Consider the following 26042-nt stretch of genomic DNA (forward strand, 5'->3'; position numbering starts at 1 on the left):
TGAACTCCTCCAGGTCCAAGAGGACTTCTCCAACTGCAAGTCCCCTCTTCATCCTCCCTCTTCTCTGAAACTGTAAGGACCTTAATTTAATACAATTCTATTGCTTTGATGGTTCCACGTATATTCAAAGAGCTTACAAAGCACATGCAAGCATTCATTCGAATTATTTGCAACCTGGTTAACGAGTAGACCCCAAAGTCCATTCTCCACCACTGCAGCTTGGAAGACAGTATCACTTGACTAACTTAGAGGGATAACTTGAGCATTGCTCTTGTCAGGACAGGCATGTGCTGGTGGAGGTGAAAAAAAAAAAAACCAGAACCCCAAGGAAATAGAAGGGAATGACAGGTAGGGACCAAAGCGCCTCGCCTACCTCCTCCTTGCCCACAAAACGCCCATTCTTCCCCGTCCTGTTTTCCTAAGATGTAAGAGGGCGGATGCCAGGTCACCCGTGGGCAGGCGGCGTACTCCTCCGCAGCGCCGTCGTACCCTCCCGCGGAGGATCGAGACCGAGAAGGAGACTTGCGGAGACCTGCGGGGGGGGGCGGTTAGAGACCCGAGAGGGGCCAGGCGCCTCGCTCCCGCGCGACCCGAGGGAAGGGTGGGAGACGAGAGGCGCGGGACGGCGCGCGCCTGCGCGGACCCGGCTCTCGCGGTCCCACGGCAGCCGCATCCCTGCGCAAGAGTCCTAGCGCGCGGGCGGGGGGAGGGGCGCCGGCCCCGCCGCCTCGCGCGCGCCCACGTGACTCGGGCCGAGGAGATTGGAGCGGCGGCGGCGCGCGGCGGCAGACTGGTGCAGCGCTGGGCGCTCACGGCGACGTCTCCTCCTCCTCCTCGGTCTCGTAGGAGCCTGGACGGCACCTTCTCCTCCGCCCGGCTGGTCCACGCGGCCGCCGCATCCCTGTCGCCGCGGCGCCCGGAGGAGGAGGAGGAGGAGGAGAAGACGCCAGCTGGGCCGCCGCCGTGAGAGGGGAGCCCGGCCGCCGCTCGCTCCGCCGGCCGTCGCCTCCGAGGTCCACCCTCCCGGGGTGTCTCCCTTTTCTCCTCCCCGCGCTCTGCCGCCGGCGCCCGCTTCCCGCCGAGATGGGGCTCCTGGACTCGGAGCCGGGCAGTGTCCTCAGCGTGGTGTCCACGGCGCTGAACGACACCGTGGAGTTCTACCGCTGGACCTGGTCCATCACAGGTAAAGCAGCTGGCGTCCCCGTCCGGGTCCCCGTCCCCGGTCCCCGTCCCCGTCCCCGTCCCCCGCCCGGCCGCGTAGTCCCGCGCTCCCTGCGGCTGTTGGGATGCTGCGGATCAGGGCAGGCGGCGCGGCGCGGGGACCGCGGTCGGGCACTGGTTAATCGGATCCGAACGTTAAGGCCTCCCCCTCCTCCTCCCCCCACCGACGCTCGCACGGTTTTCCTCTGAGCTTCCATCTCTCATCAGCTCCTCGGATGCTGGAGCTGACATATCAGATGGAGCCGGTGCTGCTAAGAGCTCGGCGCAAGAGCCACTCCGCCCTACCGTACGCCCACATCTCCCGGTTTCATCTGACAGTTTTAACTGATGCACAGGATTGATTTGAACATTAACTAATAGTCCATTTGGAGAGATGGTTGGGGGAAGGAGGAGGGCTCTAGTGGTAGCTGTTTTTTTGCTTCTTGGGCCTCCTGGTTGCTTTGACATAACCTGCTAACCTGCTAGGATTTTTGTCTGGCTCATCCATCTATACTGTAATTTGGAATAAAAAGTAAAAAAGCCATTGTTTGGCTTCTTGAACCTTGAAGAATGTCAGTTTCTGAGGCTTTTTTCAACAGCAAATATGCTTGAGGTGATTGTCTGTAATGGCTATGCGCAGTGCAGTGCAGTCAGGGGGAGGGGGAGGCTAAAATACCCGGGAAAGAAATAAGTCTTTAGGAAGGGGGTCTCTACAGCAGCACCTAGAGGTTGTCCCAACAGCCTACACATACACAGTTTTCTTAAATTAGCAAACTTTTCCCTTGAGCCGTTTGGGTTTATTTGACAGGGATCATCAATTGGTTGATTTATGCAGCTCCTCTAGTGGAAATAGTTGTGCTATTTTGTTATTTTTCCATTTGCCCATTTATTTTCTTAATTCCCTTCAGTTGCTCTTGTTTTTTTAAAGGATTTAAAAGTGTTTTTTTTTTTGAAATAAAATATTAGCCTAAAAGGATTTTAGAAATGATCTTATGATTTAAAATTATCTAGTCCTTTTGCAGTATTGCGCTGCATCCCAGTTAGTGGAAGAGATTAACGTTTCGTGTTGTGACTCTGCCTCCTTTCCCTAGAAATGAAGATATATTCATGTAGTTTTGTATTTGTTGTTAGTGTAAATGGGACAATGGTTACAACATGATTGCAGTACGTGAGATACATTTTGTGGGGCAAAATGTGTGTTGGAGTTATTTCTGTGTGAGATAAAATGATTCTTTGATGTTGATGCGTCTTTAATAGGAATCTCAAGTTTGGCACTGAGAAATAAGCTATTTAATTGGCCATCGCAGTTGAAAATGGTTAAAAGACAGTTTTAAATGGAGTCTTTCCTCAAATCTTTCTTCTCTGCACACTGAAGTCATGCTATACCTACAAAAACTGGAAAGAATGTACCCTTCCCTTCATCTCTGCGATTTTGGTTATTTAGACATTGCATCAGGGTTTCCCATTACACAATTGTGCAGGGCTGAACATCAGCTTTGGCAGATAATTGCACTTTGCATACTTCAGAGTTCAGACATTGTCAAGGTCCTCCAATCTCCATAGAGCCAGAGCCACACCCAAAAGTTCTCATTCCTGTCTATCATTCCCTTCCTATCGCAAAGCTTTCCTACCTCTGAGTGTCAGAAAGAAACTGAGCACAAACGTAGAATACACCTTTTTGTGTTGGTTAATTCCTTCCTAATGATGCTGGTGTAAAAAATACCATGAGTGAAATAGAAAATTTTGTGCAGTTGCTTCATGTGAAAGCTTGCTGCTACTCTGTGAAGGGCATATAAAATAATATTTATTATAGGCTAAGCCTGAGAAAAGAGAGTAACCACTGGAGCACAGCTGACCTCTCACTAGCAAGTCAGAGGCAAGCTATTCACCCCTGCTGTGGCTATCCACTTACGAAACTTGAGACTGCTTCCTTGCTTTCTGTAATGAGCTACCTAGTGTAGGTAGATGGTATTTCTTAAACCAACTTAGAGGCTTAGTGGGATATAGTTTGTTCTGCCTTGCTGCTATGAAGAGGAGTATTTTAGGATTCAGCCAGAATAGACCTGAACCCTATGATGTCTCATTTCTTTTCATCTCTATCCCATGCTCTCTTTGTTCCCTTTCTTTGACTTACTCACACTGCTCTGATTCCTCCAAGGATCTCCTCTTGCTATAATTTCACAAAAATCTGAGTGAATGAGTTTCTAAGTAAGAGAGTAGCTTATTAGATGAGGCTGAGTAAAAAGTTGATGAGTCAGATGTTTGGAAAGAGGGGGAAATAAGACTGGGTGGAGAGAAAGATGGTCTTGAGAAATCCTGGTGAGTATGGCGAAAGGATACAAATTATTCAGAGAGAGCAAGATATGAACTAGGCTCCGTGCCCTCCCTTGACTGGCTCATCCCCAGGTTGTAGTTCCATGCTTCTGCCTTTGTTTTACTGGTTCATTAACTATTTCTCCCTACTGAAGTTTCTACCTAAGTGTAAATGAGTATATCTACTTTGGACTGTCATAATAAGAATAGTTACAGAATTCTAGAGTATATTTGATGATTCAAGAGGTTTTTGCCCTCAGGTAGACAGTTTCTAGAAAAATACCATTTTGTGCTATTATATCAAATGGTGCTATCTAATAAAACATAAAGCAATATTCAAGGTAGTGTATAAAAAGCGGGCTTTTCAAAGGCACATCTCTAGCAAATATAGAATATAGCCCATAGAGTATTAACACAGAAAACGTTACTTTTACTGTAATTACTAGTACTTTATACATTGGTACTGAAACTTTGAAAAAGTTGTTCTTTTAGGAAAACAACAAAAATAATTTTCTACTTCCCTATATATTTTTAGATATTTTGAACAAGTAAGTTAGTCTCGATTTATATTATAGGAAAGTTTAGACTGATGTAGAACTTTATACTAGTTGGGAGCACGGGAATAAGAACTCTGATGTCAATGTGTTTTTTTTCCTATTCTTTTACTTTATGAGTACATTAAAATTATTAGGACTGGGATCAGGCTCAAAGTATAAATGTAATCAAAGTTTCATGTAGACTTTTAAAACATGAATCTTAATATTCTCCAATTTATAAATGCTCAAATTATCTATACTATCTGTTGTATTTCTTTATTTTAATAAATGCTTTTAAGTAGCCTTTTGTGTAAATGAATTTAGCATAGAAGCATCCTACAAAGCTAATAGCCAGGATGCGTATAGGAAAGCCAGATGGCTCCTGAGCCACTTATTTCTTTTTGACCACGTTTTTGTTTTTTAAAGATTTTATTTATTTATTTGACAGAGAGAGAGAAGGAGAGTGAGAGCACAGGCAGGGGGAGCAGCAGGAAGAAGGAGAAGCAGGTTCCCCATTAAACAGGGAGCCCAATGTGGGGCTCGATCCCAGGACCCTGAGATCATAACCTTAGCTGAAGGCAGACACTTAACCGACTGAGGCACCCAGGCTTCCCTTAACCACATGTTTTTAAACAGCCCATTGTTCATGAAGTATATACACACACATGCTCAGGGGGAGTTCGCATTGCTCTCTGTTTACAGATATAGTAGCCCATATTTTGATGCAAAATTTGTGTCTACTTGGGAATTGAACTTAGAGCATGGAAGGCCATCCTAGCTAGCCTTCTTAATTCAGTTTGGAGAGGCAGAAGAGAGAAGGGAAGAGTAGTACAGGAGGAAGGAAGACTGCTGTAGGATGATGATGAAATTTGGAAGCAAGACTTATATAATCATATATTCTTTCCTCATCACTTACCATGTGTGGGAATAGTTCTGGGCTCTGGAGAGAGAATGAGGATATTTGGTCACTGCCCCCATGCAGCTTATGGAGTTATGGCTCTTCCACCTTGCTTTGTATCATGGTCTAAAGGCATGATCTGTGATCTGTCAGAATCAGGCCTAGCTGGCGCATAGGGAAGTCAGAAAAGTCCTTCTTTACTATTCCTATCTTAACTTTTACCTGCACCATAGTCTTGAGTTAGAAGAATCTAACAAGCTTTATTTTTAGAATATTTTAGCTATCACCATGTGGAGTTGATGTTTATTTTGTCAGAGAGTGTTTGGATAGGTAGACTAAGGAAAAGGGCATCAAAGACTAAAAATTCATGGAAACTGGGAATGTTTTTAAGAATCAGTGAGTCATCCTGGCTTGCTGAAACTGGGGGCTTGTGGGAAGGGACATTAAACTCAGCTCAGATACTCTGGGGTAAAAGATCTGTCCCAGGGAGTGCTAGGTCCCAGAAGAGCATGTGTCTTACAATATATTTACATTAGTATTATTATTTGTTATAGTCAATGTATAGTCTTTAATCTTTGTTACTGTCTAAAATATGTTTTGTTTGTTTAGCCTCTCCTGGAAACCTGGTTACCAGTTTTAATGTATTTTCTCAAAAAGACATTCTAAAGTCTAGGCAGCTAATTAAAGACAAATAAGTGGAACATCACCAGCTCCTAACATGGCATCTTCCTTAGCTAATGTTTTCAGTGAAATCCTAGAGTTATCCTTCTCTCTCATAACCTCCCTCAAGCCTCTATGAGATCCATACCATTTTAGGTTTTTTTTGTTGTTGTTGGGTCAGTTCTTTTTTCTGATGGCTGACTCTTAGACTTAAATGTCTCATGCTCTTGTCCATTCCCCAGCAGCCTCGTAGCAGAACATCCAATCACAGATGAAATTACAGGAGGGTAAAACCATGCAAATTCTAAAACTGGTGCTGGGACAGTTTTATGTAGTTAGATATTTTGGCTCAGGGAGACCATGTTTTAGGAATTAACATAGGTAATCAGACAGTGCCTATGTGAGCCACAAAAAAAGTTGGTCATCCTTTTAAAACTGAAGTTGTTAGATTTTTTTTTCCTCAAGTCATGTGCTAATGTCATTAGTGAGTAATTTAGTAACCTAAGTATTATTTTTGGATTTTTTAGTCATTATTTCGAATTAGATGTAGAAGAACACAGAGAAGTGTTGTGTAACAGAATCTGTCTTTTCTCACTATAGATGGCTTTTTTTTTTTTTTCCTTTTCATGATTGAGACATTTCTCCTTTTAAAAATCAAGGTGCTATAGTTGTATTTTCCCTCGGAATGAGAATGAATTGAAAACATTTTTAAGGCTCATCAGGGTTTTGATTTTTAGAAAAGGGAGGGAACATGGCCTTTCAAAACCAAATTTCCTAATTTCCTTTTTAACCTGGTCAGCCATTGTATACCTGCCCGTGGACCTGCAGCTCTAACCAACTTGGGTAACTCCCCCTTGAGTAAAACCTGCACATGTCTATCTTTGTGTTTCTTATCACACTGTTCCCTTTGCCTTCATTGCCCTTTCTCCTCCAAATGTCTCCAGAAGCCCTCCTTCACAAAGCCTTTCTTGGCCAGGGTGCCCTGGAGCAGTTCATTCCTTCATTTGATTCCATCAGTTTAGCAGTTGCTTGTGCACTTTCTTGTGCGATTCCTTCTGTAACTCTATCATATTGGGCTGTTTTAACTTTTATTATTATTTACTCTTTCGCACTTTGTATTTTTCTCCGAAACACTAGGAAGTGCCCTTGTTTTTGTTGATTTGGTAGGTATCAAGAGATAACCCCCTTAATCTAGCATGATTTACAAATAGTGAGATATTTTGGATGCTAAGCACTAGTAGGGTTTGGTTCCATATTAAATTCTGGGAAGTTTTCTTTTTTTTAATGATCTTTATCATGAGTTAGTGGTAAATTCAATTGATGTTGACTATATCTAATGAAGGAATCAACCATTAAATCATTTATTAGCATAAAACAGTTACTTTCAAAAGATGTAAAATCAGATATAATTCTGTCTTCCAAGTATTGTGATGAGTGTGGAAGTGAGGAGGGCAGCATGGTGTAAAGAATGGGAAAGAACACTGGACTGGGAGTCATATGACCTAGGCTAGGGTCCTAGACTTTAGTCTCAGTGATTAGCAGTGAGAGTTTGGGCAGGTCCCTTTGTTTTTCCAATCCTGACTTTTTCATCTGTAAATTGAAAGAGTTGAATTAGGTAATATCTAAGGTTTCACTTGGCTGTTACATTCTGGATATATATGAAATTTTAAAAAATTCTTTAAATAGGTCATGCAACCTCAAATAAACATACAGTGGTCGGTAATTTAAAAACCTCACTGTGCAATAATTCCAACCTTGTCCAACAAACCTATTATTAGTGTTGCTAAGATAGTACATATAACAGATTCATATTTAATTCTTTTTACTCTCTTATCTGCCCCATAAGAAATAGGTACAGGAATAGAATAACAGAGGGAGGATCCCTGGGTGGCGCAGCGGTTTGGCGCCTGCCTTTGGCCCAGGGCGCGATCCTGGAGACCCGGGATCGAATCCCACATCGGGCTCCCGGTGTGTGGAGCCTGCTTCTCCCTCTGCCTGTGTCTCTGCCTCTCTCTCTCTGTGACTATCATAAATAAATAAAAATTAAAAAAAAAAAAAAAAGAATAACAGAGGGATGCAGTTATTTAAGTACCTGCTTTGGCGTAGCACTGTGTTTGTTGCTATAACACTGTTACCTATTCAATTATCTAGGTATTTTTTGAATAACCAAGAGTTATCTATTTTGTCAAAAATAATAGCATTAACATTAAGAAAATTAGTCTCTCTCTCTCTATATATATATTAGTCTGTTAAATTTATACTATATATTACATTTATTATGTAACATACAGCTTCTGAGGATGGCTTATTATGTAGTTTGGGGCAAGTGGTTTATGATTTTTTGGGTTTCATATTTCTACCTGTACCATGAGATAGTTGAAACTAGGTCATCTCTTATGGCCACTTTATTGAATCCTCATAATGTCTTCTAAAGTGGTAGCTTAAATAGTCTAAACTTAACCTTACTTTATATTTTTTTCTACAGAAAATGCAAAATTTTATCATATGTCATTGTAAAAGATTTTCAGTTTATAAGCATTTCTAAAATTTAGAAGTATGGCTTAAAATTCTTATAAAATTTCTACAAATAAATATGTCTTAGTGTAGGGGGAAAACTAAAGAAATTAAATAATTTTGGTGTAAGTATGTTCTTTAATCAAATGTTAATTTAAAAGATCTTGGTTTTGTCATATATTTTTATTCATGAAATATTGTAATTCTTAAATACTTCTCAATATATTTTATGATTACATTTTATTTAGAATATAAGTCTTGAAATTTGAAAGGGAAATACATTAATCTATTGAAGGAATCAGTTATTCCCTGTTAGGTGTAATCACAGAAAGGCATTTGTGATTTTGAGCTGGAGTAGTCAAAGGAGTAAGCTTTGTTTTCATTTTTATTTATCAATTGAAAACTTAGGCACAGGTATATATTGTTAAAGAGTTTCATACAGCTTTGTACACCCATGTCCATAAAGTATTATTCACAATAGCCAAGAGATGGAAAATGTCCGTTTGTGAATGAGTAGAAAAAATGTAGTATATACATACAAAAGAATGTTAGTTAGCCTTAAAAAGGAAGGAAATTCTGACACATGCCACAACATGGATGAGCCTTGAAGACATTATACTAAGTGAAATAAGCTGGTCACAAAAAGCAGATATTGATGAATCCATTTATATAAGGTCTCTAAAGTAGTGTAATTCATAGAAACAGTAAGTAGACTGTTGGTTACCAGGACCTGTGGGAAGGGGGAGATGGGGAGTTGTCCAATGGGTATAGAGTTTCAGTTTTGCAAGATGAGAAAGTTCTGGAGATTGGTTGTACAACAGTGTGAACATACTTAATATCATTGAACTATACACTTAAAATGGTTAAGTATGTTTTGTGTTATGTCTTTTTTACGATAATTTTTTAAACATTTCATAGGACATTAATATAGTACCTCTAGACATGATGTTTCTTCAGTGTTCAGTGGTAAAACAATTGATTATGTGAGTAAAGGAAAAACTCATTCAAAATGGAGTTGGGGAGGCATCTGGCTAGCTCAGTCAGAAGAGCATCCAACTCTTGATCTTGGGATATGAGTTTGAGTCCCATGGTGGGAATAGAGATTACTTAAACATAAATAAATAAATATTTTAAAAATGGGGTTGAGAACTTCTGAAGGAGGACCTCTCAGGCATGTACCACTTGTCACAGCCTACTTTATACACTCTAACCTACAGGAAAAGGCTTACTTTAACACCCCAGCAGAAGGAAGATTTTTTCTTTGCCCAGCAGCAACCCAGCCAGTGAGAAGTTGCCACAAACCTGAACTCTCACCCTTTTCCAATGGATCATCCTAAACAACCCCGCCCAACTTATTATTTTTTTTCTCTGTTAAAAGGATGCCCTCCTCCTTTGTTCTCAGGGCTTGTCTATGGTTGACTGTGGTTTACGTGTCCAAAATTGTAATTCCTCTGCTGTCCTCACATAAACTCATTTTACTGGTAAACTAATGGCTATTTTATTTTTCTAGACAATTTTTTAATTATTATTATTTTTTTAGCTTACAGTAGAATAGCTTTATAAAGACAATGAATAGCTGTTACCTAGAAAAGTGCCCAGTGCTAGAAAGTAGCAAATAGCAAGGAAGACAAACTTACCTTTATTTTTTGTATTTTGGGTTTTTTTTTTTCTTTACAATTTTATGAAGAACTTCCCAACCCTCGAAGATAGGCCTGGCAGGCATTGTTATTTTCATATCTTTAGAAGTCTCTGAGAGTCATAGAAGTTAAGTTATTTGTGGATGAACACTGTAGTGGGACTGGGCTTAACAGGTTGTTTTGTCTCTTAGTCCAGTGCTCTTGTCTCATCACACTAGCCAAGCAGGAAAGCAATAATCAATCCTCTGACCTATATATTTTTTCTTTACTGCTATCTTATCTATATAGTATCACTACTTAGAATATTAAAAATCTGAACAAAGTTGTAATACCACCAAAGGTAATCTGAAATGCTCAAAGGTACTATAAGTGCTGTTGTATGAGATGAAACTAAAAAGTGACATTTATTTTCATAAATTTATATATTTAAATTATATATATATGAATATACATATGTAAAAAATGGTAGCCTGAGAAGATGAAGTTGACTTCTATATGGTGGAGTGGCTAGGACAAATAAATTATGTTCAAAGAGAATTACGGAAATATTTGCCAAATTTCACAGTTTAAGAAAACTGAAACAACTGGTAATTAGTGAAATGGAATAAATTCAGGACCAATAGTATTTTACTCATTGGATACTCAGCTTGTAGAATGTTAGCAAGAGAATATTAGGCCACAGTTCCCATTAAAACACATATACATGCCCCAATGGTATCTTGTCTTTTTTTTTTTTTTTTTTTTTGCTGAAAGTAAACATAATTTCAGTTTTCTTAAATCTGTAAGATCATTAGTGGCACTAAGGGGAGGATATTTGGGCTTTGAACTAACTCCCAGGTTAGCACAGGGAGGAAGTTTTATGACTGCATTTTCTGAGAAGTCAAAATGTGAAAATGAGGTAAGAAAGAAACTATTTATCTGCATTTTACCTTGCCTGCCAGGATGTGAGGTATCATTCTCTTATATCAAATACATATATATATGATGAAATATTCATAAAATTGTGTTCATAGGGAAAAGGAAGACAGTAGCAAAAAGTGGGGGGATTTGAGGCAATAAGTCTGGGGGGAAGATACACAAGTGACTCTTGAATAATGCAGGGGTTAAGGGATACCAATCCTCTGCACAGTCAAAAATCCACATATAGCCTTTGACTCCCCCCCAAATTTAACTGCTAATAGCCTACTCTTGACCAGAAACCTTACCATAATATAAAGTCAATTAACGTACTTTGCTATATGTATTATATACTGTGTTCTTACTGATAAAGCTCGAGAAAAATGTTATTAAGAAGATCATAAGGAAAATGCATTTACAGTATTGTATTCATTGAAAAAAAAATCAAGAATTTAAGTTGCCCCATGTGGTTTAAACCCACATTGTTTAAGGGTCAAAAATATATATATATATCCCATTTTTTAACGATGGATTTGGATATCATCTGCACATAGTAAAACTCACTTCTGTTTATTGAGCTTCTAGTACAGGACTCTTTTGGACTATGAAATGCTGTAGTGTGCATTTTGTACACCGTATTTAATGTTCATAGTATCCCCATAAGGTAAGTATTATTTAATCATTCCGTGCTGCAGAAATAGGCTTTAAACTATACAGCTGGAAAGTAACGGAGCTGGGACCTAATCAAGATCTTTCACCTTCCCACATCAATGACCTTTTCCTAAGGCAGGCTTCCTGTTCATCAACAAATACTGTTTTACTGTCCAGTAATAATAGCAAACATTTATTGGATGCTTACTAAGTGCCAGGTACTATGTCTAATTCTTCACATGTATTATCACATTTAATCCTCATACTCCTTTGGGCTGCATACTATTATTTCCTTTTTCCAAGCAAGTGAACTGACTTTTCTTGGATCTTTTCCATCTACTACTTGCCCTCCCAAATTAAACCTCAGAGTAATCAGTCTCCAGCTTGTAAGGCACACTGATTCACTCAGCTCATCTGTGTCATAGACGGTCCTTTCTCCTTTTCAGCTTCCGAGTCATCCCTATTTATGTATTCTCTGTGGGAAATTTTATTATTTCTCTCACTTTCTACCTTTATCATGATCTCTGTTCAGGCAGACTTGGAACTTAAATTCTTCTTTCCTTTTTTCTGTTTTTGAACTCCTCCATCCATTCTTTCAGGCACTTAGGTGACTGTGTAATCCCACTGAGTTACATAAAACATCTTTGCCCTCTTGTTCCAAATGCTTTCAGGCCATTTGCCCCCCTCACCCTCTCAGACACTGCAATATATCTTGCCTTGCTGGTGAAGACCTCATTCCCTCCTGTCTGCCCATCGTATACTGACCTCTTGGTCATTTTTTAGCCCAGCCTCTGCCTGGTCCACCTCCTCAAGGGCTGTCCTGTCCTTACATTCATCCAGGCACTCTTTCCAGCTAAAACTGTCATCCTCTTTCCTGAGGACATAGAGCAGGTTAAAGCAGAAATTTTCCAATCATCACCCTGACTCAGTAGGAACTGATTGGAGTCTCATTCATCCACCATCCTCAGAATCTGTGCTTTAGTCCTAGAGTATATCTCAGATCATTACCTGTCCATTGTATCCAGTTGTGTGATAACCCTTTCTCCTTTACTTCTACCTTTTTCACCTCACTGATACCCAAGATCTTACGTGGGGTGGAGCATATATCATGCATCACATTTTAAACTAGAACCTAGAAGAGGCGTTATGGTGGTTATTTGGTTTATCCCTATCATAGAAAATTCTTCTCAAACTGCTTGACAACAGTTACCTACATTTTTCATTAAAAATTTAGCAACAAATGTCTGAAGGCCTTGTATACTAGACATTGTTTTAGAGATACATCAAGGAATAAGGACTGTGGCCCTCGCCCTCATGACCTTTATAATAAATGGAGGAAGACATTGACCACCTCCTTAAAAAAAACTTCAGCTTCCTTTTGGTGGGCCTCTAGTGTAAAATGTGACATTGTTTTTTTTGTGTGTGTGTGTGTAGTCAATAAAGGGAAATGGATTTTTAACAATATCACTTGTATATTAGTGCTTAGTAGAGAGGTATAAAAACATGATGTTGGTTTGCAGCTGTTGGTTCTAAAAATAGTAAAGAAGGATGAATAGTTCTGGAGAATAGTATATAGTACATACATCTTGATGTCTTAAATATACTCTGGAAGCTACTCACTATTTCTAGTTGGTTGTTAGGCATGTGTTTTTCTTTTGTTTGTGGCAGGTTAAATACATGTAGATATTGTTAAAAGAAAAAAGGTTATTCATTCAGGTAGACTCTAGGAACAAATAAATAAAACAAACTTTTATGACTGGATTATATATTATACAGAATAGGCTTACATTTATGAGTAGACTAGAGCAGTTCTTAGATTTTAATGTGTAAATCACAGGGAATATTACTAAAACACAGATTCTGGCTTTGTAGGTCTGGAGTAAGGCCTGAGGTTCTGCATTTCTAGTAAGCTTCCAAGAGATACTTTTCTGCTGTTGTACCACACTTTGAATAGTGAGGGAATTGAGGATTCCTAATTTCTTTGATAATCTGCTGCTATATACTAAGATGGAAAAAGAACTAAAAATGTTCTTTTTTAAATTTATTTATGAGAGACACACAGAGAGCGAGGCAGAGACATAGGCAGAGGGAGAAGCAGGCTCCATACAGGGAGCCTGATGTGGGACTCGATCCCAGATCCGGGGATCACGCCCTGAGCCAAAGGCAGACATTCAGTGCTGAGCCACCCAGGTATCCTGAATTAAAAATGTTCTTAAGCTATTGATTTAAAAATATATTTAAGAAAGCCATACAATGGCATGTATTTCTATAGAACATTTAGTTGTTTTCTACCCCAACAGGGATTTTGTATATCTTTTAGAACTATTAGCTCTTGCTCACTCTACCTTTAATCAAAAGGGCAGTTGAGAAATGTCTCCAATGTCTACTCTCACAATAGCAGTAGCCTTAATAACATTTATTTTTCTAGAAACTTTGTGGCCTTTATTTGGTGGTCTGCTAGTCCTTAGCCATTAGCTGGGATATCTACTCTTGTAAGCCTCTGTGGCGATAGAAATAGCAGTACTGTCTCTGCCTCATCTGTGTGGAACACACTTAAGCAGACTAAAAGGACAGTGGAATGGTATGATAGAGGCAATCAAAGTGTGCTTTAAAGGTTTCAAGAGAGATACATATTTAATATTTGTAAGTACAAAGAAAGAGTTAATGTTGGAGGGGCTTCTTACAGAGGGCTGTCAATTTGAACCTCAAAGTAACTCTTTGGTTTGGATAATCTTATTATTACCCCCATTGCATAGGAGGAATTGTGCTTCAAGAATTTCAGGTCCAAGTCATGGGGCTAGCATATGATGGATAGATCTGGAATCTGGTTATTCTTAATTCAAGCACTGTTCCTTGCCCCTATAGCACATTCCCTCTGTTCCATGTATTTTTTTTTTTTTAAGATTATTTATTTATTTATTTATTTATTTATTTATTTATTTATTTATGAGAGACACACAGAGAGAGGCAGAGGCATAGACAGAGGAAGAAGCAGTCTCCATGGGATGCCTGGGTGGCTCAGTGGTTGAGCATCTGCCTTTGGCTCAGGGTATGATCCCCAGATCTGGGATCAAGTCCCACATCAGGCTCCCTGCATGGAGCCTGCTTCTCCTCTGCCTGTATCTCTTCTTCTCTCTCTGTGACTCTCATGAATAAATAAAATCTTAAAAAAAAAAAAAAACAAATAAAGAAACAGGCTCCATGCAAGAAGCCCGATGTGGGACTCAGTCCTGGGACTCCAGGATCGCACCCTGACCAAAGGCAGATGCTCAACTACTAAGCCACCCAAGTGTCCCTGTATCTTCTAAAGTCATCACCCACCTAGGATTATTTACTGGTTTTGTGCTCACTCTCGTTAATTCTAGGAATTTGGATGTCTTAGAAATTCAAATTTTTACTGATTTTTCTTTTGGGAGATGATAGCTAGCTTAGACTATTTGGGGAATAAAGCACATTCTAACTAGTAGACAACCTGAATTCTGAAAGTCTTTAAGAAAAGTCAGCCTTTCCAAAAAAAAAAAAAAAAAGAGGCCTACTGGAGATTTTTTTTTAAAGATATTTATTTTTTTGAGGCAGAGAGAGGAGAGCATAAGTGGGGGGGAGGGGCAGAGGAAGAGGGAAACCTTAAGCAATCTCCTTGCTGAACATGGAACCTGACACAGGGCCCAGTCTTAGAACCCCAGGATCATGACCTGAGCTGAAACTAAGCCAGCCTGTGCTCCAACATATTAGAGATTTTTAAGGAAGTTCCTTTAATATACACAGTGATATTTCCTATAAGAATTAATTACAATTGTTTGTATATAAGTAGAGTTTTCTTTCTTTTTTTTTTTTTTTAAGATTTTGTTTACTCATGAGAGAGACACAGAGAGGCAGAGACATAGGGAGAAGGAGAAGCAGGCTCCCTGAGGGGAACCTGATATGGGACTTGATCTCAGGACACTGGGATCACAATCTGAGCCAAAGGCAGATACTCAACCAATTGAGCCACCCAGGTGCCCCTAAGTAGAGGTTTCTTTTTTTTTTTTTTTTTTTTTTAAGTAGAGGTTTCTAAAGGATTTGGATTATTTCAAAACTATTGGATTATAAATATTTTATTATTATTAAAATCTGTTTTACATGTTTTTGAAAAAAGAGGATTTAAAAAAATAGCCAAAGTAATTCAAAATTCAGATACAGATTTGTTATGTATTGTTCTCCTGAATACATTATAGAATGTGTTGTTTTCTCTGTATACAAAGTTTTTAAAAAAATATGTATTTATTTGAGAGAGAGATATATATAATATAAGCAGAGGGAGAGGGAGAGGGAGACAGATTCCCCACTGAGCAGGAAGCCTGCCATAGGGCTCAGTCCCAGGATGACCTGAGCAAAAGGTAGATGCCTAACTGACTGAGCCATTCGGGTGCCCCCTCAGTATGTAAGTTATAAAATGTTCTGTTTTCTCAGTTTAAACTCTTACACAATTAATTATTGATGGTACTTTTTCTTTATTTTGGTTCAACTCTTTTCTTGGAAAAGAGGATTTAGTGGTTTGATTATTTTCAATAATAATGACAGTGTCAACATTTATTGAGCTCTTATTGTGTGTCAGGGACCATGTGTATAGCCATATCTTATTCCTCCCAGCAACCCTGTTATTATTCATAAAGCCAAAGAGACTTATGTAACTCACTCAGTGTATTTACCTAGTAAATGAGAGAGCTAGGATTCTAATGTTGGTAGACTGACTTGAGAGTCAATATTTGGAACCTAGATAACTTCTCCAGATCAGGAAGAAAAGACCTAGAAGACATCAAAGGTCTTGACTTTTAATGGGAGGGGTTCAGATTATTCTTGACATAAGACACACCTGTGTGAAAATGTGGTGTGGATAGGGGATAGGGTACAGCAGAAGGAACAATTCTGTGGCATTTATGTGTGCTACAACTTTTACATTTAATTATCACACATCAAAACCCTGGGAAGTAGTTATTTCCTCATTGAAGAGAAAAGAACAGTTGATTCTCCATCTATAACTGTCAATTGCCTACCCCATCATTTTGAAAACATCATACTCTCTTGCTTTCCTCAACATTATTTTCTATTTTTCTTTGGTTGTTTCACTGCCAATTTTCCCACTCCTCCCTTAAGTGCTCTCCAGTATTTGATCCTTGTTCATTTTATTCTCTCATTCCACGTGCTCTTTGTGACTTCAAACTCTGATGTGCTTTTCATTGCCAATGACTCCTCCATGTGTCCACAACGCCAGTAGTTCTCTGCAGCTTCAGAGCCTACTGGATGCCTCCATCCAGGAATCCACAAGTACTTCAGACATAGGATGTTTAAAAATTCACCTGATCATCTCCTTCCAGATCTGTTCCTCTTCCTTTATGCTCTGTCCAGGATCATGACTTCACCATCTCTGCTGCCAGCCATGCCAGACATTTGGGAGTAATCCTGAACTTTTCTTTCACTCTTAACTCATATCCGTGTCAGTCACCAAATCTGTTAATTTTACTTTCATATCTCCCTGTCTTGGCCATCACCACTGCAGCCTTCTATATTCAGGTTTCCATAATTTCTGCATTAAAGTGGTGTCCAAGTCTGGCTGCCCACGAGAATCACCAGATGAATTTGAGATCACAGTCCTAGGCCCTATCCAGAGATTTTGATTCAGTAGATCTGGGGTGAAGCCTAAGAATCTATACTTTTAACAAGCAGATGGTCCTTTTGTGGGTGGCCCAGCAACATAGAGATGTTTGAGAACAGTGATCCAACTGGTTTCCCCACCTCTTGACATCTCCTCTTCCCCTTCAGTCCATCTCTCACTGCTTCTGCCATTATCTTTTATAAGCTAAATGTGATCCCCTATTTTTAACCAATTAAACATCTCCCCATTATCTACCAAACAGATTCTAACTTCTTCAGCATAGTTTGTAAGACTCTCCCAGTTTGCCGGGTCCAGTATGACCTGTAAGTCTCTAGTCATTTCCTGCCATCTTCCTTTATAAATATCCTCTACCTCAGGCCTGCTTAGTTTCCAGAATAAGTGTATTATTCCTGCTTTGGGGATATTTATACATAGGGTTCTTTCTGTAAGAAGGCCTTCCTCCTCTCTGTTTGGCAAATTCCTCTTCTTCAAGAAAAATCAAATGTCTGTTCTTGAAGTCCATCTTGTTCCATCTCACCTGCCATATCACTGTTCTTAAGACTGGCCTCTTGTATTACACTCATGATCCTGAAAAGCAATAGATTTTTGTGTCTGTCTCCTTTTCTAGTAAATTAGTTTTCAGAGGTCAAGAACCAAATAACCTCCTCCAAATCACTTAGCTCAGAAGGGGTGGAGAGTCTGACCTGAAAGTCTGTTCTATCTATCCATCATGCTGTGTGATTTTAAGATAGAGATCAGGGTAAAAATAAAGACCTGTTGGTGGAGGGTATTTGCAGGAAGAAGGCCCACTTCAGATATACCATTTTGCCTCCCATTTGTATAAAGGTATAATTTACACATAATAAAATTAACTCCTTTTAGCTAACAGTTTGTGAGTTTTGACAAGCACATACAGTTGTATAACCATTACATGACCTTTTAATACAGATAAAATTGTATGATTAGTGACCTAATGTTTGTAAATAAATCAGTCCTACTTGGCAAGAGTTTTAGGAAACAATCAAAATGTTCTAAATAGAAACTATTTCCTGAGAAAAAGTTAACCCTTAAGGGTCCAGAAGGGTTAAGGTAATGTGTCTTAGTAATTCTTATTATTAAAATATAGTTTTTTGCTCCTGAACTTGCTTTTTATAATATTTATACATCTTTCTTAGAAGAAAGGCAACATAAAAATATGTTATTGGAACTTTTGAGTTAATGAAAGGCTGGATAATTCATTATTTTAAGGTTATATAAAATACATGAAGCTTCAGTACTCATGATTTTCCTTTGCTTTTCTAATTCCACATCTTTCTTTCTTTTTTTCTTTCTTTCTTTTTTTTTTTTTGGTTCCAGACTTGCAAGGGGACCTGTTAGTAATACTAAATTTTTATATCATTGTATAACACTATTGTGACTCACTCAGTCCTTTATAATGGAAAAGGGAACAAGTAAAAGAAGTATTAGATATTTGAATCTGATCAGAAGTACTAAGGGAAATATTTATGCAAATTTATAAAAACACAAATAACTGCAAAGGCATGGAGAAATATCACGCGAATATCATCATAGAATGGGATTGTAATGTTGTGGTTCAGGTTACTGACAGTTACTACAATTTCTATAATGGTCATTGGAGGTGGAATTTTTAAGAGTGTTCTGACCCTGGTGAACTAGAAGGGCTAATCTGAGAAGGATATGATGTGAACTGCGGCCGTTTATAGGCTGAAGACAGGATTTTGTTAAGTGATTGTTGATTGAACGCACAACTTGCACTGGTTGGATAAAGAAATGGGAGCATTACCTTTTTTCCCTGGAGCAAGCAATGAAGTAAAGATATGGAGCCTTATAGAGAGAGCACACATGCCCTCTAAATACTGAAGTGTTGTTGACATCAGGTTCAAGTTGTATGCCAGCATAAAGGAGGAACTGGGAAGAGCTATAGGAAAGGGTTGCTGGACACTGAAAAACTTGGAATATCAATAAATGCACTAGTAGATTTTATCTGAAGGGATGGAGAATAAAGGACTAATATGAAAAAAATTGCCCACTCATCATTTATTCATCAAATAAGTATTGTTTAGACAAGCTGATAAGCCTTACAGTACACGAATGAGAGACCCAGCTCCTGCCTTCAAGAGGGTTGCATTTTAGAGGAAGGTAACAGGACAGTGTGATGAGTGCCATTGTGGAATAGAAACGTGCAGGTACTTGTATGCAAAACAGGTCCCCTGACCAATGAAAATTGCCTATTTTTTAGGTCCAGTTTTCCTCACTTTCAATTCCATTCTTCTGCCTAATTATCATTTTTAAGAGTAATAATTTCAAAAGTTAAAAAAAAAAAACCTAAGGGATTATCTCATTTCTTGCTACTCAGAGGGTGATCCATGGAATAGTGACACAGAATCAGTTGCTTCCTAGAAAATGCAGAATCTTCCTAGAAATGGGCTGCACCCCAGACCTACTGAGTCAAAACCTGCATTTTTTTTTTAAAGATTTTATTTATTTATCATGAGAGACACAGAGAGAAGCAGAGACATAGGCAGAGAGAGAAGATGACTCATGCAGGGAGCCTGATGTGGGACTTGATCTCGGGACTCCAGAATCAAGCCCTGGGCCGAAGGCAGGTACTTAACTGCTGAGCCAGTCAGGCATCCCAGAACCTGCATTTTAACAATGCCTCTCTCCCTTGTGATTTTTTTTTTTCTCACTGAAGTTGGAGAAGCACTAACGGAGTTCCCCTTTTTCTAACAGGGTTTATAGATGAAGGGATGAAGACAGATTGTGCCTTTAAGGGCCTATGCAGAGTAGCAGAGCTGATATTAGAACTCAGCCCATCTGTTTACTGATGGAGTCTCAAATGCCTTTTCTATTATCTCTGTTATTTCTTATCTGCTCCCTTCTCCCTTTTTACTCTTGTTTGGCCTCTGTTAGTGTCTCATATTGTCACATCTTCAGCTTCTGACTCATGTCTCTTCCTCTCACTGTCTTTCTTATTTCTCTCTTTAAATATCTCTGTTGAAAGAGAGAATGGCACAGGCTAACCATCCAAAAAGAATGAGCATTTTTATTTATTCTTGATTTGGGGGAAATTTGGGGGCTTATTTCTCTTATTTTTTTCTACTTGTTGCTCAGAACTTACTTTGAAGTCAGCAGGAATTCTGTGTGTGATTAAGAGTGATAGCATTGGAGCACCTGGGTAGCTCAGTTATTTGAGTGACTGACTCCTGATTTTAGCTCAGGTAATGATCTCAGGGTCCTGGGACTGAGTCCCACGTTGGGCTCCACGATCAGCTGGGAGTCTTCTTGAGGATCTGTTCTCTCTCTCCTCTCTCCCTCTGCCCCTCCCCCTGTTCACACATGGTCTCTCCTCTCTCTCTAAAATAAATCTTTTTAAAGAAAAGAGTGTGATATAATCTGTGATATGAGAATCTCCTTACAGATGAGTTTATATTCCTTCTTTGTTACATAGGATTATCTCATAACAGAATCCTTTTGCTCTTTGTATCAAATGCATGGAAAAAACAGTGTCTAGTCTCTAGTTCTGGATAGGAATAGGAAGCCACAGCTACTCCTTCTCTAGTTTCTGAAGTAAGTAGAGCAGAGCTTTAGGATTTAGGAGTTTGTCTTAAGTGTTTCTCCTATGGGAAATAAATAAATAGCTAAATACACCATATTTAAGGGGACTTTGTCACAGAGGGATACGGTCATAGCGCGATATTATGACTATTAAAAAGTCAGTGATAAGATCATAGTGGTACAATGCCTTCAACAAAAGTCAGCCACTCATCTTTTAAGCCACACCCTCTTGTAAGAGGATTATTCTCTCTTGTAAGTGTTTTAGTTTATTTTTAACTCTGGAATATATTTTGATTTGAGTGACAGAACCATAATTTCCATGAATATATAGATAGTAAGCCTCTTCTATAAACTCTGAAATAAAATCAGTTTTTCACTGGGTGTTGTATGCAACTGATGAATTATTGAAAACTACATCTGAAACTAATGATGTACTATATATTGGCAAATTGAATTTAAATAAAATTTTTTTAAATCAGTTTTTGTTTTTTCTTGTTTTGTTTTTTCTTGTTTTTCTTGTTTCTTTGTTTTCTTGTTTTCATGTTTCGATGTTTTCTTGTTTTCATTTATTTCTTGTTTTTTCTTATTTCTTGTTTTTTTTCTTGTTCACATATGAAAACATTATGCATGCATTAGATTGCTAATGCATCTTTCTAACAACCTTTATTTCATAGAAACCATAGTTATGTCCCTTCCTGACTTTGGAGACTGTGTGATTAAACATTTCATTTCTGTGTCCTTCTTTTATCTTATTTTCTATGAATAGTGTACAGAAACAGACTAACTTTAAGTAAGATATTTTGAAACCTAATTATCTAATCCAGAGCTATTCTGCATATATAGTTTTAGTGAAACTGGCAATTTAAGTATGGTGGGACATAGTAATGAGCAATTAAGTTAAATTCATTTGGGCTCGGCTTTAGGAACTGATTAAAATGTAGAATTTTGTTATTGTTATTATTTTTGTTATTGTTATAAAATTATTATAATTTTGTTATTGTTATTATATTGTACATATATTATTATTATATGTTCTCAGCATAGAACATAGAAATGTTTTATATTACCAAGCATAAACTAGACATTAGATTCACAACCTATAAAATACTGTTTAGGTTTTAGAAATATAAATTTCAGTATCTTTTTATAATGTATTAGAAAGTCAATTTTTGTTAGCTCTATATTTCTTTATCATGCTTCTCTTAGAAATGTTACTTGTGGCAAAACTTTTATAAAATTGATTCAGGGTTGCGTATTTGAATGTTAAGGACAGTGTACTCATTTTAAATGAAATATTTACACATATATGAGGTAAACGTTTATAGTTTTAGAGAAAAGTACATAAGCTGGTTATAGTCATGGCTGAATAGGCTCATGCTATGAAAGAAAAAGAAAAAGGTCTTAAATATGATGATTTCCATTTAAAGAAATGATAGAACTGTAATCCCCCCTAATTTTTTCTCCCCACTGTAACTGTACTCTTGTCTTCAGTATCCAAAAGTGTTTCAGGAAATGACTTCCATTGCTCTACCTCTTCAGTTTACTATTCTTTTCCTGCTAGGCGCAAGGAAGGCGCAACTTCCAAACTGTACTGATACATTTCACATGTTTAATATGGAAGACAGGTTTCTCCTTAAAATATTTATCTCCTGTCAGTGAAGTCTTTCATCAACTTTTCATCCTCTGCTTGTCCTATATTTGTAGCAAAGTTCATTTCTTGTCTTTGTTCTCTTGGTCTCTATAAAACTTAATGTATGCCACATGTAGTGAAGCATTATTTTCAAAAGCTACTCACAGGAATTGGTCTCATTCCTTTGGTTTTAATGCCATGTTTTCTGTTGTAATTCAAAGAAAAATGACCTGCATTTGGCCAAATTAGGAAAAAAGCTAAGCTGAAATACTATAATTCCTAACAAGTTCATTTCAAACAAATTTAGTGCTTAATAAATTTTATGTGATTTTGTTCTCTCTAGATAAACGTGTGGAGAATTGGCCTCTGATGCAGTCCCCATTGCCTACACTTTGTATAAGTACTCTTTACCTCCTGTTTGTGTGGCTGGGTCCAAAATGGATGAAGGACCGAGAACCTTTCCAGATGCGTTTAGTGCTCATTATCTATAATTTTGGGATGGTTTTGCTTAACCTTTTTATCTTCAGAGAGGTAGGTTTACTGAAGTCACCTATTCTTCCCCAGGGTTATTAGAAATTAAGACATTAGAATATGTCAAACCATTATTGTAATATTGTATCCCAAGATAACTGTTGGCTATTCAAAAAGTAAAATTTACTTTATTGATATTTTTCATGTTTCGATGACAAAAATATGAGATATATGGAAAGTATAGGACAGTTGTTTATTTATTTATTAAAAAGATTTTATTTATTCATGAGAGACACAGGGAGAGAGGCAGAGACACAGGCAGAAGGAGAATCAGGCTCCACGTAGGAAGCCTGATGTGGGACTCGATTCCCAGGTCTCCAGGACGTGGGACTTGATCACGGGTCTCCAGGATCACACCCTGGGCCGAAGGCGGCGCTAAACGGCTGAGCCACCTGTGCTGCCCAGGACAGTTGTTTAAAATGGAATGTTGAAGCAGACATACTAGATTCCAAAATAACCATTATTAACTGACAGTAGGAGTGATATAACTTTTCTGAGACTCATTTTCCCCTTCTGTAAAATAGAGATTAAAAACCTGCCTTCCAGATCAGAGATAAATGAAATTTTTTTCATAGTATTTGGCACATATTAAGTAGCCAGTAAATAGTTGTAGCTCCTTATTTGTAATTCTTATTCAGTAGTTTCAGGTTTGTTAACTGATCAAAATATGCAGATGTAGGACACCTGGGTGACTCAGTGGTTTAGCGCCTGCCTTCAGCCCAGGGTGTGATCCTGGAGACCCAGGATAGAGTCCCATATTGGGCTCCCTGCATGGAGCCTGCTTCTATCTTTGCCTGTGTCTCCGCCTCTCTTTCTGTGTCTCTTATGATTAAATAAGTAAAATCTTTAAAAAAATGCAGATGTAAAATACTGATGTCAGGTTAAATCCTATTACATAATGTCATTGTATTTGGGTTTGAACAAAAATGAGTTAACTGTTATACATTGTTGCTGCTAATCATCATGTACTTTTCTGGACACTAGCAAATTCTCCATGACATTCTGAAAAGAAATCCTAAAGGCTAAGTTGATACAGGCATTTTTTTAAGTTATAAGAGTGGAAGGAATTTGTTTCCCAAGAGATTCTTCATTAAAATTCTGTATGAATTCAGAGAACTGGACTGGTGATGCTAAGAAAATAAACAGTACTCTTCTTTAAAGAAATCTGTAATTGACAGCTTAGTCTAGAGAATCTCAACTTCACAAAAACTTTTATTTAATTTATTTGGATACTTTGACCTCATTTGTTTGATACAAACCACTCTGGGTCAAGAATAGAAATCAATGTAACTGTTAGATCTGAGTCATGGTTAATCATAATTTCTCTTAATATTATAAAGTAGATGACAGTTGAAGTCTCAGTCCAAGAGTTACATGTTGTTTTTAATATAGATTTCAATTTTAGAATAAATTGGCACACAACAAATTTTAGAAACTCCACAACACATTGTTTATTGCATTTGAATTTCTTAGACAATATTGTTCTTTAAAGTAATTTGAAATGTTGCATATTGTGTTTAGTGTTTTGAAATTCCATATCTACTAAAACTTTGCTTTAAATGTTATTCCCCCTTTTTTTCTAGTTATTCATGGGATCATATAATGCAGGATATAGCTATATTTGCCAGAGTGTGGATTATTCTGATAATGTTAATGAAGTTAGGGTAAGTACATTCCTAATCCCATTAATCAGTAGAAGTGGGTTTAATTTTATAATCCCCACTCTGAAAAACCTACTTTCAAAGAATGGTAAAAGTGTATAGGATCATGTTGAATCAATAAAAGTCAACTTTTCTTTAAAAGTACATAATTGAAAAATTTTCATAGTTATAGTGACCTGTTTGGTTGTATGAGAATGAATATGTGTTGGATTACTAGAATGTAGCAATTTTAAAAAGTTCTATGTTTACTGTAAAGATGACATTTTTGGATTTTTGTGTTTTGGGTCAAGAATGGACACTCATAAAGAAAGTCTAATTCATTTGTTAAGAGCCTGAGGAAAAACAAATATTTTATAAACTATGTAATGTTTAGTAAGTTGAGCATTGCACAGTTTATATAGGTATAAACTCAGTTTTTATTATATTTGCAGAAAATAAACTATTGGTAATATGTTACCATATCTTACTTTCCAGTCACCCTTGACATACAGAAATTTATAAACAGATTTCAGTTATGTACTGTTTTCTTTGTTGTTTGTACATAGGACATACATTATAGAAAATACTTGACATTTAAAAAGTTGAGTTTAGGTACTATTATAGTAAGGTTCTTGTAAAATATTTTAAAACATTCACAGAGGTCACCTCTTACTGGATCCTTGGATCCTTAATCTCAGCATGTAACATAATCTTTCTGTACCATCTGGTGTCTTAATTAGAGCCCAGGAAAAGAAAAGACTTATTCATGTAAGTAGGATTATATTTATGACCTAGGAAGTATTTGTTATTTTTGTTTGTTTGTTTCAACTTGCAACTTTAAAGATTTTACCGCTTAATACAAAGTACTATGATTAGGTACTTGTTGCACTTAAAGCGGGAGAGACAGACACTAAGAGAGACCAGTGGCTACACAAACACACTTGCAAAAATATCTGAGGTACTATAGGCTAAGCATGAAAAACCAAAATACCTTTACAAAATAAATATCTCAGTTTCTTTACCATATTGAAAAACATAGCAGTATGAAGGCGTTTATAGCTCTATATTTAGTAGTTTGGTACTTCATGACATCTGGCTCTCTAACAGACTAAAAATTTTCTCTATATCATTGCCACTGGGTAAATAGAGACTTGGACTCTTTCTTTCCCATTACCCCCGCCCCCATGGATAGATGTCTAGGTTTCATACCTACTTAGGCAAAAATGACTCCATGCCTTGTACATTTTGTGCAATAATGATTGTTTAGGACTAACTTAACAATGAATAAAAAAACCATATGATAGTGTCACTCTGGTGTTTATAACATGCTTTTCCATTCTTTTTACAGATAGCTGCTGCTCTTTGGTGGTACTTTGTATCAAAAGGGGTTGAGTATTTGGATACTGTATTTTTTATCCTAAGGAAGAAAAACAACCAAGTCTCTTTCCTTCATGTATACCATCACTGTACAATGTTTACATTGTGGTGGATTGGAATTAAGTGGGTCGCAGGGGGACAAGGTGAGCATTTTCAGGAACATAGATGCATATATTAAATTATGTAAATGTGTTGAATGGAAAAGTAATGAGAAGCTGGGAATATGATTTGGTCTTTAACTTGCTTTCATAGTTAATTATTTCTGTGTTAATTTCATTTTAAAGACATATGAAGAAAAAAAAGAAATTTGAAGAAAGTAAAGCTTTAGCTTTTTACCTATGGCTACT

At 37.8% G+C, this 26042-nt stretch overlaps 1 protein-coding gene across 1 annotated transcript in view; it reads left to right on the plus strand.

The window, feature by feature from the left end:
• Positions 1-775: 775 nt before the first annotated feature.
• ELOVL4 (ELOVL fatty acid elongase 4) overlaps positions 776-26042 on the plus strand; it is a 31373-nt gene continuing 6106 nt past the window's right edge. The window contains exons 1-4 of the mRNA XM_041725605.1: positions 776-1183; positions 22491-22678; positions 24262-24342; positions 25667-25838. Coding sequence (XP_041581539.1) covers positions 1084-1183; positions 22491-22678; positions 24262-24342; positions 25667-25838 — 541 coding nt within the window. The 5' untranslated portion in view covers positions 776-1083. The remainder of the gene's footprint in view (positions 1184-22490; positions 22679-24261; positions 24343-25666; positions 25839-26042) is intronic.

This window comes from Vulpes lagopus, chromosome 1 (genome assembly GCF_018345385.1).
Source record: "Vulpes lagopus strain Blue_001 chromosome 1, ASM1834538v1, whole genome shotgun sequence".
NCBI lineage: Eukaryota > Metazoa > Chordata > Mammalia > Carnivora > Canidae > Vulpes > Vulpes lagopus.